This window comes from Mesoplodon mirus, assembly GCF_964341445.2.
Source record: "Mesoplodon mirus genome assembly, chromosome: 5".
Taxonomy (NCBI): domain Eukaryota; kingdom Metazoa; phylum Chordata; class Mammalia; order Artiodactyla; family Ziphiidae; genus Mesoplodon; species Mesoplodon mirus.
In genome coordinates this window covers 58448447-58472642 of record NC_138980.1, presented here as the reverse complement: position 1 = coordinate 58472642, position 24196 = coordinate 58448447, and the positions used below count along the sequence as shown (strand labels likewise).

The 24196-nt window shown below is 48.0% G+C and overlaps 1 protein-coding gene across 1 annotated transcript in view; it reads left to right on the top strand.

The window, feature by feature from the left end:
• Positions 1-24196, top strand: part of AFAP1L1 (actin filament associated protein 1 like 1) — a gene marked incomplete at its 5' end in the record, with an annotated part of 73646 nt that overhangs the window by 15428 nt on the left and 34022 nt on the right. Inside the window, 8 exon segments of the mRNA XM_082623086.1 lie at positions 10778-10906; positions 11946-12029; positions 12832-12929; positions 13583-13691; positions 17599-17697; positions 18376-18587; positions 20738-20917; positions 22858-22950. Coding sequence (XP_082479212.1) covers positions 10778-10906; positions 11946-12029; positions 12832-12929; positions 13583-13691; positions 17599-17697; positions 18376-18587; positions 20738-20917; positions 22858-22950 — 1004 coding nt within the window.

The window sequence follows — 24196 nt, the reverse complement described above, 5'->3', positions numbered from 1 at the left end:
ATGGAGAATCTTCCCACAGTGGAATATCATACAGCACAATGAATGAACACAATGACAGGCAATGATATGGATAAACCTTAGCAGTATCATGGTAAAGGAAAAAGTCACAAAAGATTACCTATAGCATTATGCCATTTTAATAAAGTTTAAAACAACTAAAATTTTGTATGGGTATATCTAGTTGCAATCTACAAGGGAAAGCAAGGATGTGTTGAATACAGCATTCAGGATGGCAGTTAGGTTGGAGGGGGAAGCAGAAGCATGGGATCATAGTTAGATGATGATATCATCTGGATTCAGGCTTTTGCTTTGAATGGTAGATTTGTGGGTACTTACTACATTAGCAAAAATAACTGATTACATAAATAAATAACTAAATAAAAGTGGAGCATGCATGGACCAATGATGAGTGTCTCATGAAGCAAGGATTAGGATTAACCGAAGTTTTGTCCACATGAAGTCCTAATTTATAAAAAGAAATAAAAGTGTTAGGCCCAGAGCCCAGATTGTAAGAAGTGTTCAATAAATGTTCACTGCCATCCTTGGATATCTTTATTATTATGTGCATTATTCACAAACCCCTAGCCAGACATCTTCAATGTCTGTCCCAGGCTATTGGTGAGATGGGTCCTCAAACTCAAACTTCTCAGAAGCAGAAAGCCCAGCCCCATCTAGGCTTCAGACCATGCACCCATCCTATGAATGGGCACCAGTGGGGAATGGTTGTGAGGGACTCACTCACTGCTGGTTCCATCAAGCTTTGGAGGTAGGGAACCTCTGTTAGAAGAAGGCGGCAAGAAGGAATTATGATGCAGCAACTGGAAGTTTAGGCCTTAGACTTAGGTCTAGGTTTGAATCTTGGTTCTGCTTGCCATGTGCCTTTTGACAAACAACTGTGCCTCTCTGAGCCTCATTTGGTTCATGTGTAAAACAGAGGGTGAAGAACAGCAACTACCTCACAGGGCCATTATGAGAATTAAATGAGGCAGTCCATGCAAAATGCTTAGCATAACATCTTGAACATCACTTAAGAGCTCAAAAATACGACCTGCCTTTATCGTTGGGTATCCCAGGCCACTCCTTTTAGTGAAGGAGATGATAGGGACTGCCGCAAATGGAAACAGCTGCCATCTTGTGTGTGAGGCGTGAGCATGTGTGTGTCACAGTTTTCCACTTCCTCCTGGAACCATTTCCTTTGTGAGCTAAACAGGGAGGAATCTGCACACAAAGGAACAATTCTGGGAGAGCCCAGTCCCACAGCCAAAACTTATTTCCTCGGAAGTCAGTGGCTTGCCCCACCCCCTCCTGTCTGGAAATGTCTTGATGAGAGGGAGCTACCGCTTCCCTGGCCGCCCAGGGCTGAGAAACAAGGTTTCCAGAACGAGAGCTGTCCTGGTGGATGACAAGACCTGGGCAGAGCTGCTGCTCAAAAGGCCATTAAGATGCAGGGTGTTTCCCTGAGCCTGTCACCCTGGCCTGATGACTCCCAGGAAGTGAGTCGCCCCAAAACATCCCCACAACCTGCTTCCCCACTGACCTGCAACCCCCCTGACCTCTTGCCTCCCTGTCTTCCTGAAACGAGTGCATCAGAGAATTGTGCTACAGAGGAACGTGTCTATCCCCAGTAAAAATCCCTACAGTTTACAAACTCTTACCCCACCATTCCCCGTTTCCCCTCCCACAAACCTGCACGTGGGGATTCTAAATCCCTTCTTAACAGAAGAGGAAAATGATGCTCAGAGGGGCTGACTGACTTACCCCAGATTCCACACTAGCAAGTAGGAGGAGTCAGAACCCAAACCAGATACTCTCCTACCAAATCCCAAATCTTCCACTCTTCTTTACCACTTCCCTAAGGATTCTGGGTTTCTCTCCCAGGGAGTCAAACTGTACTATTTTCTTCAGCATGAAGGATATTCAGTTTAGTGCACAAGCTGTAATTAACACACACAAAAGCCTTTCAAGGTGACCTCGCCACCCCCTCTGCCTCCCTCACACAGGAGCTATATTTAACTCCTGGAAAGCAGTCAGCACAAGGCAGTGGCTTTGCAGCTGGGTTTCTTTGCTGCTCCTTTTTCATTCTTTTCCAGCCCATATGAACCATGGTCTTCCCTGTATGCTCTGGGACAACAGGAAGTGTTTGTTTTAGTGATCAACAATGCTAGTCCAACCAGTGAGGTCCCCTCCAACGTCCTGCCCACTGTTTGGCCTTCATTTGGACTCAGAGAAGTGCTTGTAAATTCAGAGGAAGGAAGTGAAACATCTCCATGGCCCCAGATGGGTAGATGTGCAGTAACTTGGAAGAGACTATGGGCAGGGGAAGGAGAGATTTCTGTACCCACGAAGTGAAGGGGCAATTCCACCCGCCTCACCTGTGTGACTGGGGGCCTCTCTGCAGAGTTAACCCAGGGCTTAACATAGATGGAAGCAGCATCCTGAAGGAGCACTGGGAGAGGCAACTCTAAGTAGCCTCAGTAGTCTTCCCATTCTGCATTCCTCAGTTCCCACACCTGTAAGAATTAAATTATGGATTTCATTAATAATTATGTAAATAACACATGTAAATCTCTTAAAGCAAGGTATGACATATAATAGTAAAGGAAGAGTAATGCAAATAGCTAATATTTATTCAGTACTTACTATGTGCCAGACACTGTTTAAGGCACATTTTCATGTACTAGGGCCCATTCCCACTGCTGAGGTAGATATGCTCATAGGTCACCAATGATGTGCACCGGGAGGTTATATAAGTGTCCCAAAGGTGCACAGCTAGAAAATGGGGAACAAGACTTGAACTCAAGTAGTTCATATATTAATGTTAATTATTATCATTTATTTGTTAGGGTTAAAATCCACCAATTACAAAATACCCATCAGTAAACCAACTGGCAGCCATATTCACACAAGGGTTACAAGTTCAACCAAATAGGGTTTGAGGAGCTTGGCCACATGAGAAATTGGGCTTCTGCTCCCTTTTGTGCCCTGGGGCTTTTTGTTACCTGTGGGGTTTTTTTTTTTTTTTTCGAGCATCTTCTTACTATCCTGAGTCACCATGAGGACAGACATGGTTTTAAAATCACATTGACTAGCTGTTAGACTTTATCAAGTCCTAGGAAAACTCTGCTTCAAGAATTCACTCATTCCACAAATACTTAAGCACTTATTCTGTGTCAGGCACCAGAAGACGCTGGCACTATTCCTACCCTCAAGGAGTTAAGGCTCAGGTGGGGGAAACTGACATTAATCAGAGAAATACATACTTAAATACAGCCATCCTTTGGTATCTGCAGGGAACTGATTCCAGGACCCTCGCAGCTACCAAAATCCTCAGATGCTCAAGTCCCTCACAGTCAGTCCCATGGGTCCTGCATCCATGGGTTTTGCATCCAGGGATCCGGAAGACCAGTGAAAAGTATAACATTTCACCATGATAAGTACCACAGGGAGAGTGATGCTATGTCAGCATAAAATAGAGGGAATGTATGTGGTCAAGAGGACAGGGAAGGTTTCCGTGAGGAAGTCATGAGTGAGTAGAGGATTGAAGGGGGCCATTACTGGTTAGCAGAAGGGAATTCTGACAGGAAGAGGGAACAGCATATGCAACGACCTGGGGTTAAGAGGCTGAGGAACATAGCATAAAGCAGCCTGGAGGGAGGTCTGTCTGGAAGGGCCTGCAGGGTTGGAAGCCACAGAAAAGGCTCCTCTTTCCTTCCTTCCTCCTACCCAACTATTGAGACCACACCTGCTAAGTATACTGCTTTCCTTTCCAAGGTCAGTCACCGCCCCAGTGCTATAATAGGTCATACCTCATTAATGTGCTAGCTTGTTTAAACAGTATACTAAAAGTCATCTCTAAAATCATGATCAAAAAATTTTTAAGTAATGCACTGGTTCTTTCTCCAGGTAAGGAGCCCTTATGAGATGGAAACTCGGTTATTTTGTGGTTGGGAAATGAGAAAGGAAATTTGAGTGAACCAAAAGAAAAATTGCATATCCTTCATAAAACCACATTCTGACAACTCTTCCTATTTCCATTTTTAAATCATGCTGGTTGCATTTTCTCTGACTTTGATAACAAAGAAGGATGAGTTATCTTTGTCCTAAAGAGGCTTGTCAAGTAGTGAAATGGGGAAAAGAGAAATTGGTTTCGTCCTACTGCTTTGCATTTAATGAAATTGTAACTTGCAAGCTGTTTCCAAGAATTTTTGTGAACTCCAGAGACTAAAAGGTGCCCAGGAATGAGATCACAAGTCAAAGTGCCCACCGGCTAGCTTGGTAGGAGCCCAAACAGGGTTTATTATTCCTGTGGTTTGCTGAAGATGAATTATTCACTTGACTTTTGTCATGGAAATTAGAGTTATTACCTTTGAGATCTCTAAATAAATCTGACCTTCCTTTCACTAGAACCCAATACTGGCTGTGATGAAGGCCTTTTGCTTAAAGGTTTCACTTAGGCTGCACCAGGGATGCGATCCTGAGAACAAGTGGCAGTGCTTTTTGTCTGTAGCTTAAATTTCTGCTCTCTACCACCTCATGTTGATTTCACTTAGGTGGGGAGGGTGGAGGAGCAGAGAGAAAACTGATCTTAGTCTTAGCTGGGTATTCACCAGGAACAATACGCAGAGAGTGGTCTAATCTTAGATATATTTCTAAGTAGGTTTCTAATTTTATTTGGCAAACTTTTTGGCATCCCGGAGAACAACTATCACCCCTCTCGGGTTTCTGTGCCTGTCTATCCCACTTGGTAAAAGAGTGAAGACTTATAAACAATGATTAGACCATTTCTTCCTGGTTTTTCCTCACTGGAATTCACTGTACCTCCCTAAGGCTCAACTAAACCAAACAAGATCCGTGAAATGTATTCATGGTTCTAAATAAAATCTAGTCATAACAGGCAACCCTGTCCTGATGCCCTTAGCTGCCCACAGAGAGCAGGGATGACCTGGACCAGGAGCAAAGGTGGGAGGGGGGTGGGGTAGGAATTGGTGAAGGAGATTTTTCCTGACTGGGGACGGCAGGGACAGGATTCTGGGTTGCATTACTGCCCCTCCAACTGAAAGATGCTGTCCCTCCACGTGGCATGGAGGGGGCCCCTGGGATGGGAGCACTCTGAGGAAGAGGGCCCTACCACCTCCGACCGCCATAACCACCTGTGCTCAGTGTCAGGCCCAGGGCTGTGAACAGTCCACGTGGTGGGGCTTACAGAGTCCCACAATGTCCTCTTGCCCCAGGAACCCCCCTCCCTTGTGCCTAGCACCACACCTGAATCTGCTGGGAGATTACATACAAATGAAGGGAACACCATTGAGTGCACTGAGCACCATATGTATCTTTTTATTTCATCTCTCCAGTGACCATGTGCAGCAGCTACTGTTTTACCCCCACTGTTTACAGGTGAAGAACTGGACACTAAGGAAAGTTAAGGTATTTCCCCACAGCGGAAAATGGCAGAGCTGGGAGGGGGACCCGGATTGTGCACAGCCTGTGCTCTCAGCCACTCTTCTGTGACTTCTCTAAGCATCAAGCCTAGGGTAAATTTAACACTAGATACTCATTATCAATTAGTTGTGTGACCGTGGCTAAGTCAAATAACCTCTTGAATCCTCACTTTCCACATCTTTAAAATTAGAGGGTTGGACTAGGTCATCAAAATATTGTGTTCAACGAATAGATGCTTGTTGGGCATCTACTATGATTGAAACACAGATTAAGATGTGCCCTCATAAAGCCTGTTACAACAACTATAGCAAATCTGTTGCTAAATACTATCTGGTCAATACTCGGGAGTTTGCATAGTTCCGGGGAATATTAGGAAGCAGCAACAACGACGATAATATGGCCTCGTTGATGAGTGCTGGCTCCAGGCACGGCACCAAACAAAGTGCTTTGCAAGCATGACCTTACCTAGTTCTCCCAGCCTAGAAGATTGGGATCCTATTCTCACTTTACAGATGAGAAAACCATGGCTCAGAGTTCTCTAATGTGCCCATCTTTGTATAGCTCGGAAGTGGCAGCACAAGAATTCCAATTCACAGAGGTCTCACCCCAAAGCCCTAATCACTGTGCTCTTCTAAGCAAGACTCCACGTTCCAGCTAGTTGCAATCTTCTGTAGGGGCTCTTATTCCCACCTTGACTCTCAGTTATTTCAGAAGGGGATAGCTAATGATAATTTTTTAAGGAATGAGGGAGGTCTTCCCACATTCTTTATATTCACAGACATGCCCTCTAGTATGTTTTCTGGTGGAGTATTTTTCAGAGGTTGAAACTTGGAATCACCTGGAGGTGCAGATTCCTGGGTCCCAGTACAAGGCCTACTGAATCAGACTCTCAGATAGGAGGTCCAGGAATCTGCACTTCCAGCAAACCCCCTGGGAGAGGGTATGACCATTTGTCATAAGCATTATATCATTATATGCATATGATTTCTCTCCAAATTAAATTCTTTGATGGTTTAAGTCCCTGTGGTTTGAATTCTCTGGTGTTAGAGATGAAGGTGCCATCAAAGGCACATCTGTATTCACCACACCTGAAAGCTAGCTGGAGAGTTCTGTATTGTCTTTAAAGAGTGGAGCGCTGGCTGGAAGCTTTCTTGTAACCATGATGTATAAGTTTCTCCCTGGGATGACATTCCACTGGTAAGTCAGGTATCAGCTTTGAGTCACTTGTTTTTCTTCTCTGAGATCTACACACTTAGGGCTCTAAAGTTCAATGGGCCCAGTGGAGAAAGGCCCACTGAGCAGGATTTCAGCCCCACAATAAGGGTCTCTAATCCATCCAGTGAGAGGACCTCCAGGTCAGGAGCCCCAGTGAAGTCATGACCCAGCTCAGCAGGCAGGCTTTGAGGGACCACCCGCCTCCTCCCTGCTCCACCTGGCCTCCCCTTCTCTGAGCCCAAGTCCTCTGGTGGAGGATTCAGGCACAGGGGTGCAAGCTTTGAAGTCAGAGAGCCTGGCCTTACAGCTTACTGGCTGGGTGACCTCACTTCTCTAAGCCTCCGTTTCCTCCCGCTTAGAACATAGATAGAGAGACTTGTGTGGTTTGTAAGGATTAAATGAGATAATGTGCATTAACTGCCCAGCACAATGGTAACTGCTCAGCTCAAGGAAGGATTCTTGCCCATTAATGCTACAAGCTGAGCTTTCTCCCAGGGCTCACACTCCCTCTGCCAACTGTACTTTAGGATCGCTATGTAACTCTCCTGCCGCCACCTGCTGCCTGCCAGTTCCCAGGCTGCAGAAACCAGTGCCACTAGGGCCAGGCAGCTCCTGACTCCCCATGTGCTTCTCCCAGATTACTCAGCTCCCTCCTTTGCTCTGTTTGGACTTTTGTGATCACACCTCGGTTAAACGAAAAACACTTAGAAGTCAAGGGTCCATGTCAGGAATCCCACCAAGGACCAGGAAAAACAAAAACAAAAAAAGGTGTTACAAAGCTTGGGTACTAAGACTCATGTTTTTAAATGCAGAGAACTCACTCAGAAACTAGTTGTTCTTACTTTAGAAGCAGGAGAGCTTTTAGAAGCCAGAATGTTGCCCACAAGGCACTTGCTGATAGCAGCAAGAAATCCTTGGAACCTCACAGCCAAAAAAAAGAAATAAAGGAAGGGCAGCAGGGAGGGAGGGAGGGAAAGACAGACAGACAGACTGACTGACTGATGTAAGGAATACAAAAAGCTTAGCAATCTGAGGTCATTTATTGAAGGATAGCAATTCTCAGAAAGGTGTGGCTGGGGATAGGGATGCTTTGGGGGGGGGTCCCCAAGGTCAAACCTACTTTTATATGGTACTAAGACCTTATATGCCCTCTTCACTCTCATTGTCTTATGGGTACACAGTAGAGTTTTCCAAAGGTTACATAATGTGTGATGATGTGGTAACTCTGAAGGTTAATGGAATGTGTGACTATATACTTTTGTGTTTTAAGTTTTTCTCAGTTTTAAGTGTTAATAAACTCAATACTGATAGATATAACCCCCACAAAACAAAAGCTCTTTGGGGGTCTTCAATAATTGTTAAAAGTGTAGAGGAATCCTGAGTCCAGAAAGTTTCAGAACCACTGGTTAGAGAGATAAACGGCCACTGCATTCTATAGCCTTGACACTCCTCAATAATAGCAGGGTAGCGTCATGGATTTTCAAACATGAACCATGGCTGCAGGCCACAAGAAAGCTCTCATGGTTACCCTCTGGTGCCTTCCTTAATAGCATTTTCCACAGCCTCCCTGGTGAGTAATGAGAGAGAGAGAGAGAGAGAGAGAGGGAGGGAGAGAGAGAGACAGAATGCCACTGGAACAATATCTTACTCATTTTCTAATTCCCCCAAGTGGCCAGACTGGCACATAATTAGAGTAAATCAGGACATATTTTGGAATACAGTTAACTGACTTTTGGTGTGTCTGTTGGTGCCAGAGAGGTTTGTGTTTCCATTTGAAAAGATTTCCTCCAAAACAGATAAAACTTGGCTAAAATGATTTTAAATGATTTCCTACTTCAAAGAGAGAGCTGTCCCTCCAGAACCCTCGCCCAGTGGTACTGCAGGGGCTCCGGCCCTGGAGGGAGCAGGGCCTCGAGGCCCCTCACGTGGGCTCTGGAGTGAGGCCTGGAGGTGTACAACACAGCAGCTCCAGGAATCACGCAAACTTGGGATCAGCCTGGATCCTCCTCTTTCAAGCTGTGCAACTGTCCCACGGCTTCCCTCAGCCTCAAAGTCATCTCCTAGAAAACAGGTGTCCCAGTAGGACCTACTCACAGGCGTGTTGGGGGGATGAGATGAAACATGGTGTGGAAAGCCCCTACCTCAGGGCCCAGAGGTAGAGAGAGCCCACGAGGTGGTAGCTGTCAGTATCAGCCTTGAGCTCATTTCCAGCAAATCTGAGGTGATGTTGGAATGGCACAGAGAGATTACAACATCACATTTTTCCAACAAGTGCCACTCTCTGTACATAAAATTTCTATTTTTTAAAAAAGTGGTCATCTCTCCATCCCCTCTCTCATCTAACATACATAGAGCACCCACTCTGAGCAGGCCCCATAATAGATGCTAAGAAAGCTGAGATTCATAGTACCGTTCACACTTGCCAGAGCCTCACGGCCTCTCCCTCTTCCTGAGGGAGACAGATATTCACATCTCACAGCACAGATCAGCATGGCAGATACTATAATGACAGTAATCACAGCTGACTTGTGGTAAGATTTCCTATGTTCAGGGCAAGGCAGCTTCCACACGTGGCAATATTAATCCTTACAGCAACCCTATGAGGCGGTGCTGTTATTTCACCCCCTTACAGAGAGGGAAACTGAGTCATAGGTTAAGTAACTTGCCAAAGGTCCACAGCTGATGAATAATCGAGTCTGAACATGAACCCAGGAAATCTGGCTCCAGGAGTGATTCTCTTATGCACCATGTTACAGCCCCTCTTACACATCCAGACCTGTAGCTGCAAGTCAGAGTCTCACCATTTCCTCAGGAGGGCCCTGGTGGGGAGAAGCACGTGGAGTTGGGAGTCAAGAGATTGGGGCTTAAATCTTGGCTCTTCTGCTTGTCTGTGTAACTTCAAGCAAGTTACTTATCTTCTCTGAACCTCAGTTGCTTCACCTAAAAAATGGGCATGATCATTGGACCAATCTCAAAACTTGGCAGGATCCTATAAAATACTGCAAAGCCATCTAGTGCCATGGTTTAAAGTATAGAGTGAGGGAACCAGATTCAGTTGAAGCTTTGCTGGCTGTGTGGCACTGGAGAAGTTGTTTAAACTCTGAGCCGTAGCTGTATCCTCCATATAATGGAGATAATAAAATGTACGCTATGAGATTTAAATAAGACAATAAGTATGAAAGGACTTAGCACAGCTCGGAATACTTATTCAACACACGTCAGCTCATATTATTAGGCACAAGTGACTGGCAAGTTGCAAAGGAGGACAATACTACTACTGTAAAGAAGCTGGTCTTCAGCTCTAAGGCAAACCAAGTCCCAAGATACTGCTTTGGGACAGGGAGACATTGATGACATCATGGTCTTGGCATGCTCCAGTCTTTTTAAAGGACTCTGTGCTCTAGGATTTTGCAGCTCCGCGTGGTCTCAGACCAGCACCATCAGTTTTAGCTGGGAGCTTGTCAGCAATGCAGAATCTCAGGCCCCACACCAGACCTCCTGAGTCAGAATCTGCATTTTGACAAGATCCCCTGGTAATTCCTATATACACTTAAGTTTGAGAAACACTGGTGTAGCATGGAAAAAAGAAGAGCAACAAGAGTTTTGGGCCAGGGGTGGGAAGGGTTAATGTTTAGTTTGGCTCCTGTCAAGCCACCGGAAACAGAAGGTTCCAGAGATTGAAGGGTATGGACTGATGGGACAGGAAGGCTTCCTTCCTGCCTTGTGTCCTGGACAGCCAGGGCTCCTGCCTGGGCCCTGCACTGACCCTCGAGCTGCAGTGAGGAAGGACCCCTAGACCTGCAAAGCAGAGGGCAGGCTGGGACAAAGAGAGGGCTAAGTGCCTCCGCTCAGGCTACCTGGGAAGTTCAGTCCTCAGGCCAAGCCCAGAATGAGGTCTGAGGCAGAGTGAGGAGGCCGGAAAAACGTCACAGTTAACTGAGCAGAGCTCTCCCCAGGGAGGCTGGTGGCCAGCGCTGGGACAGCTGTGTGAGGGCCTCCGAGGTCTCCCTGTTGCCCTGGGCCCCGTCCTCTGGCCCCTGCTTCCCTGGGTCCTGGAGGGTGGGGGCGGGCCCCGATCCTGGACATAGAGCCATGACCATGCTCCATGGGCCTTCCTCCTCAGTGCTGGAGCAGCTGCTCCCCGAGCTCACAGGGCTGCTCAGCCTCCTGGACCATGAGTACCTCAGCGACACCACCCTGGAGAAGAAGATGGCTGTGGCCTCCATCCTGCAGAGCCTGCAGCCCCTCCCAGGTCAGCCATCAGCACTCCGCCCAGAGCTCCTTGAGAGCCCTCAGGAACTCCCCAGGGCCTGCTGGCAGGAGGAAGCCTAAACCGCACAGCATGGCATTCACCTCTCTTCATGGTTTAGCCAGCGTCCCCATCCACTCCAGCCCTTCTCCACCACAGCCCTGACTGTGCTCTTTGTCCTCCTCCATCCCCAGCCCTCTACAAACTCACACAACACACATGCCACGCACACTCGTGTACACACTGCTACCGCACTCACATGCACAAAACATGCTCTCACGTAGACCTCACATGTGTGTAACAAACACACATCTCACACAACACACCCCACATGCTCTCTCACATGCAACACACTCACATACTCATCACATACACATCACACACTCCTACACTCAGATGCACACTCACACACTCCCTCACCTTTATAAACTGCATACCTGCCCCCCATCTCTACTCACGCCTCTCCCTCTATTCCCCACAGCTTCTCTGCCTCGCTGTGTGCTCAGCAGCAAAGCCTCCTCATCTGTTCCAGCCTTTTCCCCAACCTCAAGTGAGCCCAAGAGATGATATGTGTACATCAAGAGCTCAGGAAACTCTAATGAGCTGTATCCTGTCCCGCAGGGTTGAAGGGGTCTGAGTGACGTGGGGGGAAGTCACCACTGGGTGACACTGAGCCTCACTTCCCAGCGACAAAAGGGGTCAGTGTCATCGGCCACCCTCACAGGACTGTTGGGGGATGAAAGGGGCAGCAAAGCAGTTTGACGACTGTCCCCAAAGCAGCCCCTCTACTCTGTTCTCTATACTGGGCTCTGGGCATCCTTTCACTTGGAGAAGGAGATCCTCAATGACAATGTAAAAAGGGAAGCAAAGTTTGAAAGCAGGGAAATGATTTAGGCTATGCACATGCTTTGCAACCTGAGTGCTGTGTCCTGTGTGGGATAGAAGTCCAAGTGGGCAGGGTGAGCTGGCCGTCCTCAGCATCAGCAGCGGCCCTGGGCCCCCTCCCTCCTCACTGAGGGCCTGCTCTCCTCCTTCCTCACAGCCAAAGAAGTCTCCTACCTGTATGTGAACACAGCGGACCTCCATTCGGGGCCCAGCTTTGTGGAGTCCCTCTTTGAAGAATTTGGTAAGCAGCCCTCTCCTGACCTCTGCTGGAAGCCGTCCTTTCCCCCACATGCGTGTCCACTGCCCCCGTCTCTGGAACGGTCCCCGGATTGGGCGGGAAAATACCTGCATCTGGGCCTGGCTCTAACATTACAACATTGAGTCACTTTGGGAAAGTCCCTTTGCCTTTCTGGGCCCTGCCAGGTCTGAAAATCTAGACAAATCCGTACAGTTATGGGAAATCATCCCTGAGATTTGAGGAAAGGTAGGGATAAATGCGCAGTACAAAGAAGGCTGGCCTATAGGGCGTCATCTCGTTTGCTGCTAACATCCATCTTAGTAGCTACCTGGTCTGTGAGTTGAGTGGTTCCACAGCTCAGCAGTAAATGGAGCTGTGAGGACCAGCAGAGGCGCCAAGGGTGTGGAAGCAGCTGAGCAGTGCTGCGTGCAGGGTGTGTGTGATCCCGGATCTATCCTGAGGGAAGACAGCACTATTCAACACAGGGAGAAAGCTATGGGTCAGATGAGAGGACTTAGGGACTGACAGACTTTGGGAAAACACTATGCCTTCATTACATAACCCTTGAAAGTTTCCAAAGCACTGTACCAAACAGTATTATCCCATTTGATCCTCTCGATAACACTGGGGGCTAGACAAGGCAGGGATCATTGTGACCACTTTACAGATAAGAGGGATGAAGTCGCTTGACCAGGGTCACTAATGGAGGAGGTGGTGGAGCTTCCTGACCCCAAATCTAGCCCTCTTCTCACTCTGCCATGTTCATCCTCCACTTTCTCTGTCCCAATGGCCTGACCCTGCATAGACTGTGACCTGAGCGACCTTCGAGACATGACAGAGGACGACGGGGAGTCCTGCAAAGAAGCCAACCCTGAGCCAGCCAAGAGCCCATCTCTGAGACACGTGAGTTCTTACACTCTCAGGCCCTCTGTTCCTCTGGAGGAGGTAAGGAAAGCTCTCCCTGCTAATGCTGGGGACCCTCCTGGGGGTCTCCCTCTTCAGTGTGGTGGTCAAGGGCAGAAAAAGCACTGTGAGAACATTTCAATGACTCATGACATGCTCACTGTGCCCGTGCCAAGCAGGGATAATGTGGTAAACTGACCTGTCCCTTCAGGCCCAAAGGACGTCCCCACCCCAACCTCCGATTTCAGTACCACAGGAAGAGTGATGGGGGAAGCTCTGGGTCACAAGATGGGTGGCCTCTGCCCTCCTCCCTTCTGCTGTGTGGCATATCACTTCCTGCCTCTGAGCCTGAGTTTTCCAGCTACAAAAATGAAGGTCTGGATCATATCTAGGGTTCCTACCCTTTGGTGCCATGGAATTAGGACAAGGGGCCCAAATCACATCAAACATTGTCTGTTAACTGCATAATTCACTATCATCATCACCATAAATGGTACCAATTGTTGACCACTCATGACGTCCTTTCATATTCAGAGACTGCATCCTGCCTTCTAGGAGCTCCCTGTCCCCCAGCCTCCTCCCTGTCACTCTGCCTGCTCCCCTCTGCTCTCCTGGCCTTCTGGGTTTCACACACCTCCTCTGTCCTCCTTCAGGCAGCCGACTTGCCTCCACCGCTCCCCAAAAGGCCTCCACCTGAGGACTACTATGAGGAGGCCCTTCCCCTGGGGCCTGGCAAGTCCCCCGAGTATATCAGCTCCCACAGTAAGTTCTTGTCCCTGAGGGCTGGGGCGTGCGGAGGAGAAGGCTCATCTCCTGAAGCTCCTGTGTGTCCTGCTGGGGCTGGAGCTCCAAGCCTGGCACCATTCAGCCATGCCCCACCTACTGAGGAGGAGCTACCAGAGCACCTGGCTTCTCCAGTGACAGCCTGGGTGGGCCGGTAGGCATGACCTGGGGGTTAGGGGCTTGGGTTCTAGTCCCAGTTCTATGTGACCGTGGACAACCCCCTTCCCCTCTCTGGGCCTCTGTTCCCCTACCCTTAAAATAAGAAAGGGGCTAGATACACACATATAAATGCACTAGGATGGAAGTTCACAGATGAGTGCTACTGGCTTGAGTATAGGGACTTAACATTACATACAAGAAACTCTACTATGGTTTTTGGATGACACAGCATGTGTAGTTGAACCTGTATAAGATGTTTGTGTGTTGTTATCCTATCATTCAGCAGCACAGTGGAATATTCTCCAACCACCAAAAAATACATAAGATAGGTCTGTCTGTGCTGATCAGAAATGAAGCCCAAGATATATATTGGAAAAAAATCAAAGAGAATACTGCATATAACAAGATCACATTTGTTTTTAAATAGGGTACTCACACGCACATGCATTTAACAGTTTTTCTAGGATATGCAAGAAACCCTTAACAGTATTTTCCTATAGGAAATGAATAGAAATCTGGGTGAAAGGGAACATATTTTCCCATTCATACTCTTCTGTACTGATTGTGCTTTTCACCATGTTGTAGTAAATACACGTAACATAAAATTGACCACTCCAACCATTTAAAAGTGTCCAGTCAGTGGCGTTTAGTGCATTCACAGTGCTGTGCAGCCATCACAGCTACCTAGTTCCCAAACATTTTCATCACTCCAGAAGGAAACCCCATACCCAATAAGCAGTCACTTTCTGTTCCTCTCTCAACCAATCTGTTTTCTCTCTCTATGGATTTGCCTAATCTGAATATTTCATTTAAATAGAATCACACAGTATGTGGCCTTTTATGTCTGGATTATTTTATTTAGCATAGTGTTTTCAAGGTTCATCCATGTCATTGCATGTATCAGTACTTCCTTTTTATGGACAAATAATATTCCATAGTATGGATATACCACATTTTGTTTATCATATGTCAGTTGATGGACATTTGGGTGTTTCCACCTTTGGGCTATTATGGTATATTATTTTTATGATTAATAAACTAGTTCAAACAAAACTACTGAAATGGTGGGGTTGCACCAGGTGATCAATGCCCCTCCTTCAGCCTTGATAGTCTTGGGGTCTATGTCACTGCCAGCAGCTGTTTATGTGGAGCAGGTGACTTTATTTTATCCACTTGAGGACGGGGAAGAAGGAGGGGATGAAGTGCTGCTGGGCCCTGAATCCCAGGACCAGCCCCTCAGCTGGGCAAGGCTCCTCCCCCTCCCCAGAGAGCTCGGATGGGGCAGAAAAGCTGCCTCCTGAAGCAGCAGGGATCCTGGGGCGGGAGGGTAGGGAGTGCCTCAGGAAAGGCCAGGGACCTTATCCAGGGAGAGGGCACCAAGCCCGACAGGAAATATCCTTCCTCTCGCACAGGGTCCAGCCTACCAGGTGTCCAAGTGCTATGACCCTGGGGCTCCCTCCCTCTTCCCCCTCGCACCTCTTCCTTCCCCACCCCCAGCTCTGGCCTGAGCAACCCCAGGCCACCTCACAGGGATGTCACCAGCATCTGAGACCTCAGAATGCCTCCTGGGAAAAGCAGGCTCTGAGCCTCACTTGGGAGATACACTTGGGTGTCCCAGTCACTGGGAATTTGAGTGCTGCCGTCCTCAAGAAACAGATGGACAGCATGGGCTGAGAGCCCAGAGCAGTGGTCTGAGGAACAGGTGGTGTGAGAGCAAGGTGGTCTGAAAGGAGGAAGGCTTCCTGGAGGAGAGGATGTGCACCTGTCCCCCAAGCTGGCAACCTCAGTTCTGATCCAGGCTCTATCACTAGCAAAATGTGTGGCCTCAGTTTCTTCATCTGTGAAGTGGGTCTGATACCCACCTCCCTGCATTGTGGGAATCAAAAGAGATGATAAATATAATGATATCTAGTATTTGCCTAGGATGTTCTGTGTGCCAGGCATTGTGCTGAGAGTTCATATGCATCATATCACTAATCCAAGGTCGGAACTGTTCATGTCGATTTATAGGTAAAGAATCTGAAATGCAGAGAAACTGTTTTCTTTCCAGGGTCACTCAGTAAATGATGGAGATAGATTTGAACTCAAATCTGATTAACCCCAAAGCACATGCCCTTAATCCACTGAGCTTCAAAGTATGCTCCAGGGACCATCTGTATGAAAACAGTCTTGTTTTAAAAAAGTCTGATTCCTTGGAGTTCCATATATTTTCTCTTTTTACATATGTTTAGAACTATGCTATTAAATAGTTTTTTTTCTTAGTGCAGATTCCTCAGCTCAGCCCACATCAGTGAATCTGAATCTCTGGGGATACAGTCCAGGGATCTGCATTTTAAAAAGACCCCCAGTGAATGTAAATTGGTGCAGCCACTATGGAAAAAAATATGGAGGTTCCTCAAAAAACTAAAAATAGAGTTACCATATGATCTAGCAATCCCACTCCTGGGCATATATCTGGAGAAAACTCTGATTCGAAAAGATACATGCACCCCAATGTTCATAGCAGCACTATTTACAATAGCCAAGACATGGAAGCAACCTAAACGTCCATCAACGGATGAATGGGTAATGAAGATGTGAGACAGATAGATAGATAGATCTGTGTATATACACACAATGGAATATTAGCCATAAAAAGAATGAAATAATGCCATTTGCAGCAACATGAATGGACCTAGAGATTATCATACTAAGTGAAGTCAGAGAAAGACAAATACCATATGATTTCACTTATATGTGGAATCTAAAATATGATACAAATGAACTTATTTACAAAACAGATACAGACTCAGACATAGAAAACAAACCTATGGTTACCAAAGGGGAAAGGTGGGGGGGGGGATAAATTAGGAGTTTGGGATTAACAGATACAAGCTACTATATACAAAATAGACAACCAGCAAGGCCCTACTGTATAGCATAGGGAACTGTAATCAATATCTTGTAATAAACTATAATGGAAAAGAAAAATAAATAAATAAAAAGACCCCCGGTAATTGTGATACAGAATACAATTTGGGATAACCTCACTCCTATACTGTACTGATTCCCATGAATGGGAAAGTGAAAGTTCAGCATCAGCAGCTGTTGTGTTATTGTATGTATTCACCATTTTATGTGTTATTATTATCTCCTCTAGTCCAGTTCCTCCTCTGTAGTCACAGAAATTTAGAAGGAGAGGAGGGGGTGGATGTATTAAGAAGTGAGCGGAGGGGCTGAAGTGGAAGAAGATGAGACAAAGGCAGAATAGAAAGGGGGTCTGGGCCCAGGTGCTGGGACACCACTCCCTGCAGTGCAGGGACCAGAACTGTGACTGAGACACACACCCACACACACCAATGCTCTGGGGTCAGAGGAGAGGGGCTGACCACTCTCTGCCTGGGAAGGTCAAAGGAAAGATCTTCGAGCTGGGTTTTAGAGGGTGAGGAATGCTCTAGCAGTTGCTAAGAGGGCAGAGAGAATAGCATGAACATAAGCCTGGAAGTGTGACAGGGCCCAGCAAGGCAGTTCCTGGTGACAGGAGCACAGGGGGCAGGTGTGGAGCTACAGCAGGTGAGATGCAGAGACGAGGCCCCACACCCTGGCCGGGGAGTGACAACAAGAAGCTCCACTCCCTCTTCCCTCCCTCTTCCCTGAGTAGGGCATGGTGTCCACGATCGTCCCCAGTCCTGGCGCCTGGAGTCTGCCTGCATTTCTCCAAGTACTGCTCTTTCTGCCAACCCCACAGACGACTGCAGCCCAGCCCACTCGATTGTGGACAGCTACTACGAGGATGCAGACAGCAGCTACCCCGCGACCAGGATGAATGGGGAGCTGAAGAACTCTTGTAAGTACCAGGTGGATGTTCAGTCTAATTCCATCCTCACGAAGAGCAGGCCTTGACCTGACCTTGGCGTGCCCTTGCCTACCACCCCATCACCTCCCTGGGGTCGCCACGGAGGCCTCATAGCCCTTGTTCTCAGAGACACTGGGATTCAGTGGGAAGACTGCTGGCATGGGAGTCAGGAGCCCCAGGCCAAGCCCTTGCCCTGACTCTTGGTGACTGACCTTAGGTGCGTGATTTATTCTCTCTGAGCCTCCAGATTCCTCTGTATAAAATGGGGACTTGCTGGGTGTCATGAAAATGACCTGAGACAATGGATGCAAAGATGATGGGTAAAGACAAAAGCTGATGTTTACTGAGCCCTCACTGAGTGCCAGACACTCGGCTAAACACTCTGTATTTGTTGCTGTTCACAATAGCCCAGTGAGGTAGGTATTATTCATTATTATTGACGAGGAAACTGAAGCTCTGAGAGATGAAGTCACTGAGATCACAAAGCAAGTAGTAAATCTGTAAGACACAGTGCCCATGCGGGGGCTTAGTCATTACCAACATCACACCTCACACCTACCCCTTCACAGCCCTGGGGCCCCAGAGCAGGGATGCCTGCAGAGGGGTAAGAAGGTGCCCCCCCCACCCGGTGACGGCACAGGGACGGGTCCTTTCCCGTGGCTCCTGCAGACAATGACTCTGACGCCATGAGCAGCTCCTACGAGTCCTATGATGAGGAGGAGGAGGAAGGGAAAGGGCCGCAGCCCACACACCAGTGGCCTTCAGAGGAGGCCTCCATGCACCTGGTGAGGGACTGCAGGATATGTGCCTTCCTGCTGCGGAAAAAGCGCTTCGGGCAGTGGGCCAAGCAGCTGACCGTCATCAAGGAGGACCAGCTCCTGGTGAGTGGCCACAGAAGAGTGCCTCTCGGCCTCACGTGGACTTGCATGTGCCTGCGCATGTGTCTGTGTATCTGTGTGCATTCAGGCATGTCTGCCTCGGTTCCTCTAGGTTTGCTTTGCGCACAGAGGCTCAAAGCCCGGTGCTTGAGATCAGGGCTCTCCTGCTCGAGAAGAATTAAAAAACAAAACAAAACCTGAAGACCTGATAAAGACTTTATCAAGTTTTGTTTTGCCAGACATGAATTTTTTATCACTTTAAAACAATGTTTATCATTTTTCATTATGCAAGTAACTGTATTTATTTATAAAGTCAGAAGAAAATAAAATGAAAAACGATTTTTTTTAAAAACGCCACCTAACCCCGTTGACCAAGAGCTAACCACAGTTAGATTTTGATGTATAAACTTCCACCCTCATTTCCATACATCTTTTCTAAAACTGAGCCCATGTAATACTTGTTATTATATAACTCACTTTTTTAAACTTTTTTTTAATTCACCATCTCTCATCACTAGAATTTCATAAAAGAAATGTACCTTTAATTCCAAAGTATAAGGATGGACATAATTTCAGGAAAAAAAAAAAAAGAGATAGGTTGTTCACCTATTGACAAGTCTTACCGAACGTGCATACATTTGAAACATGAACTTTTCTCATGCTGCAGCAGTGAAAAGCTCATCCCAGGCCAGAACCAGGCGAAGAATCATGACTTACTTCTTTCCCCACCTTATGCCTTCTATCTTTTTCTTGACTTAGTGTACTGCCTAGGACCTCCAGTACAATGCAAATAGAAGTGGTGAGAGCAGGCATTCTTGTCTCAATCCAGATCTCAAAGGAAAGTTCAATAATTCACCATCAAAGCTGACGTGCGGCATGGGTTTTTTATAGGTGTTCCTTACTATCACATTAAGCAAGTTCTCCTCTAAGAGTCTGCTAAGAGTTGGGCTTCCCTGGTGGCGCAGTGGTCGAGAGTCCGCCTGCCGATGCAGGGGATGCGGGTTCGTGCCCCGGTCCGGGAGGATCCCACATGCCGCGGAGCGGCTGGGCCCGTGAGCCATGGCTGCTGAGCCTGCGGGTCCCGAGCCTGTGCTCCGCAACGGGAGAGGCCACAACAGTGAGAGGCCCGCGTACCGCAAAAAAAAAAAAAAAAAAAAAAAAAAGAGCCTGCTAAGAGTTTATGTTACAAATGGGTGCAGAATTTTATCAAATACTTTTTCTGCTTCTATTAGGATATATGGTTTTTCTCCTTTTTTCTGTTAATATGATGAATTATACAGTTAATTTTTGAATGATAACCCACTCTTGCACTCCTAGAATAAACCCCACTTGGTCTCTATGCAATACATTTTTATGTGTGTCTGGATTCTATATGCTAATATTTTGTTTTAGTTTTTACAACTATGTTACGAGAGATTAGCCTATGATTTCCTTTTTTGTAATGTCATTGTCAGGTGCTGGTATCAAGGTAATGTTAGCCTCATAATAAGAATTGGGGGGCCTCCCTGGTGGCGCAGTGGTTGAGAGTCCGCCTGCCGATGCAGGGGATACGGGTTCGTGCCCCGGTCTGGGAGGATCCCATATGCCGCGGAGCGGCTGGGCCCGTGAGCCGCGGCCGCTGGGCCTGCGCGTCCGGAGCCTGTGCTCCGCAACGGGAGAGGCCACAACAGTGAGAGGCCCGCATACCGCAAAAAGAAGAAAAAAAAAAAAAAAAAAAAAAAAAAGAATTGGGAAGTGAGAATCATTATTGATATTGACTTCCCAAGCCCAACCCTCCATCTCTGCTAGAATTCTCTCCCCCACATTTCTGTCATGTAGCCCATTAATAGCAGGGAGCTGGCTTCCTCCCAAGACAGCCTGTTTCTTCTATGGTTCTTTAGACTAAAACGGTCTTCCTAGTATTGTGCTAAAATCTGCCTCTTCCTAAATAGGTAGTTGTGACCCTTGGGACCACTCAGTGGCCCTTGAGATCTGGAGATTGCCCAAAGATGCCCCTCCCAGGCTTCTCCTCTCTGTGGTGAACAGCCCCTGTCTTCATGCAGTGCCCACAGCTGGACTGGGTGGGGAGGTCTCTATGGGGTAGGTTGAGTTTCCCTGTCTCCTCCGTCTACTCTCCACTCCAGGAGGCCCTAACCCCTTCTATTCCTGTCCAGTGTTACAAAAGCTCCAAGGACCGGCAGCCACATCTGAGGCTAGCGCTGGATGTCTGCAACGTCATCTACGTGCCCAAGGACAGCCGGCACAAGAGGCACGAGCTGCGCTTCTCCCAGGGGGCTACCGAAGTCCTGGTGCTGGCACTGCAGAGCCGGGAGCAGGCCGAGGAGTGGCTGAAGGTACAGGGGGGCTGTGCCTTCACCCACCTCCCCTCCCTCCTTCCTTGCTCTCTTCCACACACCCAGCCCTCAATGGAGTGGGCCCCTGTCACTGGAAGAACAGGCCTTGCTCAGGGGAGAGGGAGTCAGTGCTCTTCACATAAAGCTAGGGCTTTATGTGGAAATGGGCTTCGGACATCACCAGGAGACAGACCTCAGGTTGGAGACCTGTGTTCCTTCTAGTTATCTGAATCCCCTTTCTAACACGCCTACTGTGGGTTTATCCTACCTGCAATGTACCTCTCCAGGAATGGGGAGCTTAATACTTACAAAGTAAGTTGATTTTATCATTAGACAAGCTAATCCTTTTTCTTCTTTTAATAAAGGAGAAATTCTTTCTTACCTTAGGTGAAACGTGCATACTTATCACATCCACCTATGACCCAGCCTCTGCATCTTGCAGTTACACAACAATTAGAGTTACCATGTACTGAGCACTTACTTTGTGCCATGCATTGTGCTAAGAGCTTTATACACATGACTTCATTTACTATTCACAGTGGGACTAATTGTTCCCATTTTACAGATGAGGAAACTGAGGCACAGAGAGCTTCTGTGACTCACCCAAGGTCAACCACCAAGTGGTTCGGGCAAGGATTAGAAGCAAATAAGGAAACCTACTCCAAAGGCGACAGGCAGGGTGGCATACTGATGACAAGGGAGGACTTGGGTGCCACACAGACTTGAGTTCAAGTCCCAGACCTAAGTGGCATTTACTGGCTGTGTGATCTTCTGCAAAGGACTTTGCTTCCCTGTGCCTCAGTTTCTTCCTCTATAAAATGGTTCTTGTAAGGATTCTAGAGAGTACTTGATACAGGGCCTGCCAGGCAGTAAGTCCTGAGTAACTGTCAGTGACTGCTCTGCAGTGATGGTGAAGCCCTCACCCCCAGGCCCTTACAGCAGCTCTCCCCTCCTCTGATCTTCCTGCTGGAACAAAGAAACCAAACCCCTCCTTCCCTCCCTCCCCATCCTCCCTTCCTTCCTGTGATAACCAGCTCTCCCACTGGGATGTTTACTGTTTCTCATTACTGCCTTTGTCTCAGGAGGGGAAGGAAGAGAGAGAACCTGCATGCTGGGGTGGGGGCGGGGGAGAGTGCTCTGTCCTCAAGGCGCTGGTTGGTTCAGAAGAAGAAGCCCTAGACCTAGAGTTAAGAGGCCTGCCTTGGCAAGCCAGTTAGCCCAGAGGATAGGGCAGGCAGCCATGGCTTCGCCTCTCAGAGCCTCATCATCCTAATCTGTAATTTGGGGATCAAGGTGCCCCTGCCCCACAAGGCTGCTGTGGGGATACAATGGGATAATCCACGCAAAGCCACCTGACAGATAAGGAGCAAGTGGTCCGTTATTATTTCATGGTCTGGATGCTTGTGCTGCATGGCCTCAGGTGAATGCCTTGGAGTCTCAGTTTCCACATCTTTGAAATGGAGAGAATAACCCTGGCTGCCCTGCAAGTTGTTGTAAAGTTCCAACATGTCACAGAAGCGAATCCTCATGCCTGTGCAGGGCATCCTGGTTCACATGGCCCTTCACACCCATCATCTTACTGGTCCTCACACACCCAAGGACGTAATAAGCAGAAGACCACTGATATTTCCATGTTACAGATGGGGAAACTAAGGCCCAGAGCGGGGAAATGGCTTTCCCAAGGCCACGCAACTAATTAGTAATGGCACCAGGTCTAGAAGCCAAGCCTCTGGACCCAATTCAAGGGACAGACACAGGAGAAAGCCTGTTCAGATCCTGATGTGCCCCACAAATGGGGCAGGAGGCCCCATCAACCCATCTCTTCCACCCAGTGATCCCAGCTGCTCTGCCTGATAGCCCTGACCACACAGACCCCATTCTTGCTTTTGCCTCCACAGAGTCCCTGCCCACCTGCTCACAGATGTGTGTCCTCTCCACAGGTCATCCGAGAGGTCAGCAAGTCCGTTGGGGGTGCTGAGGGGGCAGATGTGCCCAGATCCCCAGTCCTCCTGTGCAAGGTGGACCTGGACAAGGTACCTCTGTCTTCTCAAGGTTCCCTCTGGGCCAGGCAGTGGGGATTCTGCACGGGCTCTGCCCCAGGGGACCCGCAGGCTGGTGGTAAAGCCAGGCATTGACAGTAGGCGCTCAATAAATGTCTACTGAATTCATGAATGAATGAATGCCTGTGTCCAAGGTGCAGTACAAGCCTGAGGAGGGAGTGACTACCCTGCCAGGACAGGAAGAGGTCACATTGGAACTGAGCCATGCAAACTAAATTGGAATTAGTCAGAGAAGGAGCGTGCCCCACTGGCACATAAGTGAAATGGTCGTTTCATAGTCTGTCAGGCAAAAGGCAAATATGTGCTAATGCCTATGCTTCACCAGGTGCTGTGGGTGATCAAGGGACTCCACCCCAAATCCTAAGGGGAGAGTTAAGACTCCCATACATGGGTCTCACATGACATAATAAATGCTAGCATTATAGAAAATATGACTGTGTGGCCAGGACTGTCCTAAATGCTTTATGTGCATTACCTAATTTAATTTCTACAGCAACTCTGATAAACTACATTTTCAGAAGAGGAAGCCAAGGCACAGAGAGGTTTAGCCCAAAGTCACATATAGTTAATAAGGAACAGAGCTAACTGATTTACACCCCACAAGCCTGCCTCTCAAGGGGAGCTTCCTGAGCTCCACTGGACGAGTAGTTAGCATCTGCCGTGCACTGGATACCGTGCTAGGCACTGGGTGCAGTCCTAACAGTAACAGACACAACTCCTGCCCTCCCAGCAAGGGGTTCAGACATGAATCCAATCACATAGATTTAGAAATGCCAAGCTGGGTTAAGCGCCGGGAAGGAAAAGTACCAGGTACCCTGGGAGCACGTGACAGGGGCTGCTCTTGTCTCAGGGTCAAGAAAGGCTTTCCTGAGGGAGCACAATTCAGAGAAGGGTGAAAAATTAGTGAGGAGGGGGAGGGAAAAGGCATTCCAAGCAGGGAGAACAGGCCCTGGAGCAGGAAGAAGCATGGATGGAAAGAGGCCAGGGTGGATGGGTTCGGAGAGAAGGGGAACGTGTCAACTCTATTCGAGTGTCCTGGAAAGCCGTAGTGAGGGGACAAGGGCTCATGCTGGCTGGAGGGGCAAGGGGGGTTAGGGAGGTTGGGCACCTATGTTGAGCCTTAAAGAATGGGCAAAACTCTGCCCCACTGGGGCATAGGTGGATCAAGGGACAGGGGCTGCAAGGGAAGGGAGCAGCAGAAGCAAAGGTGGGGTCAGCA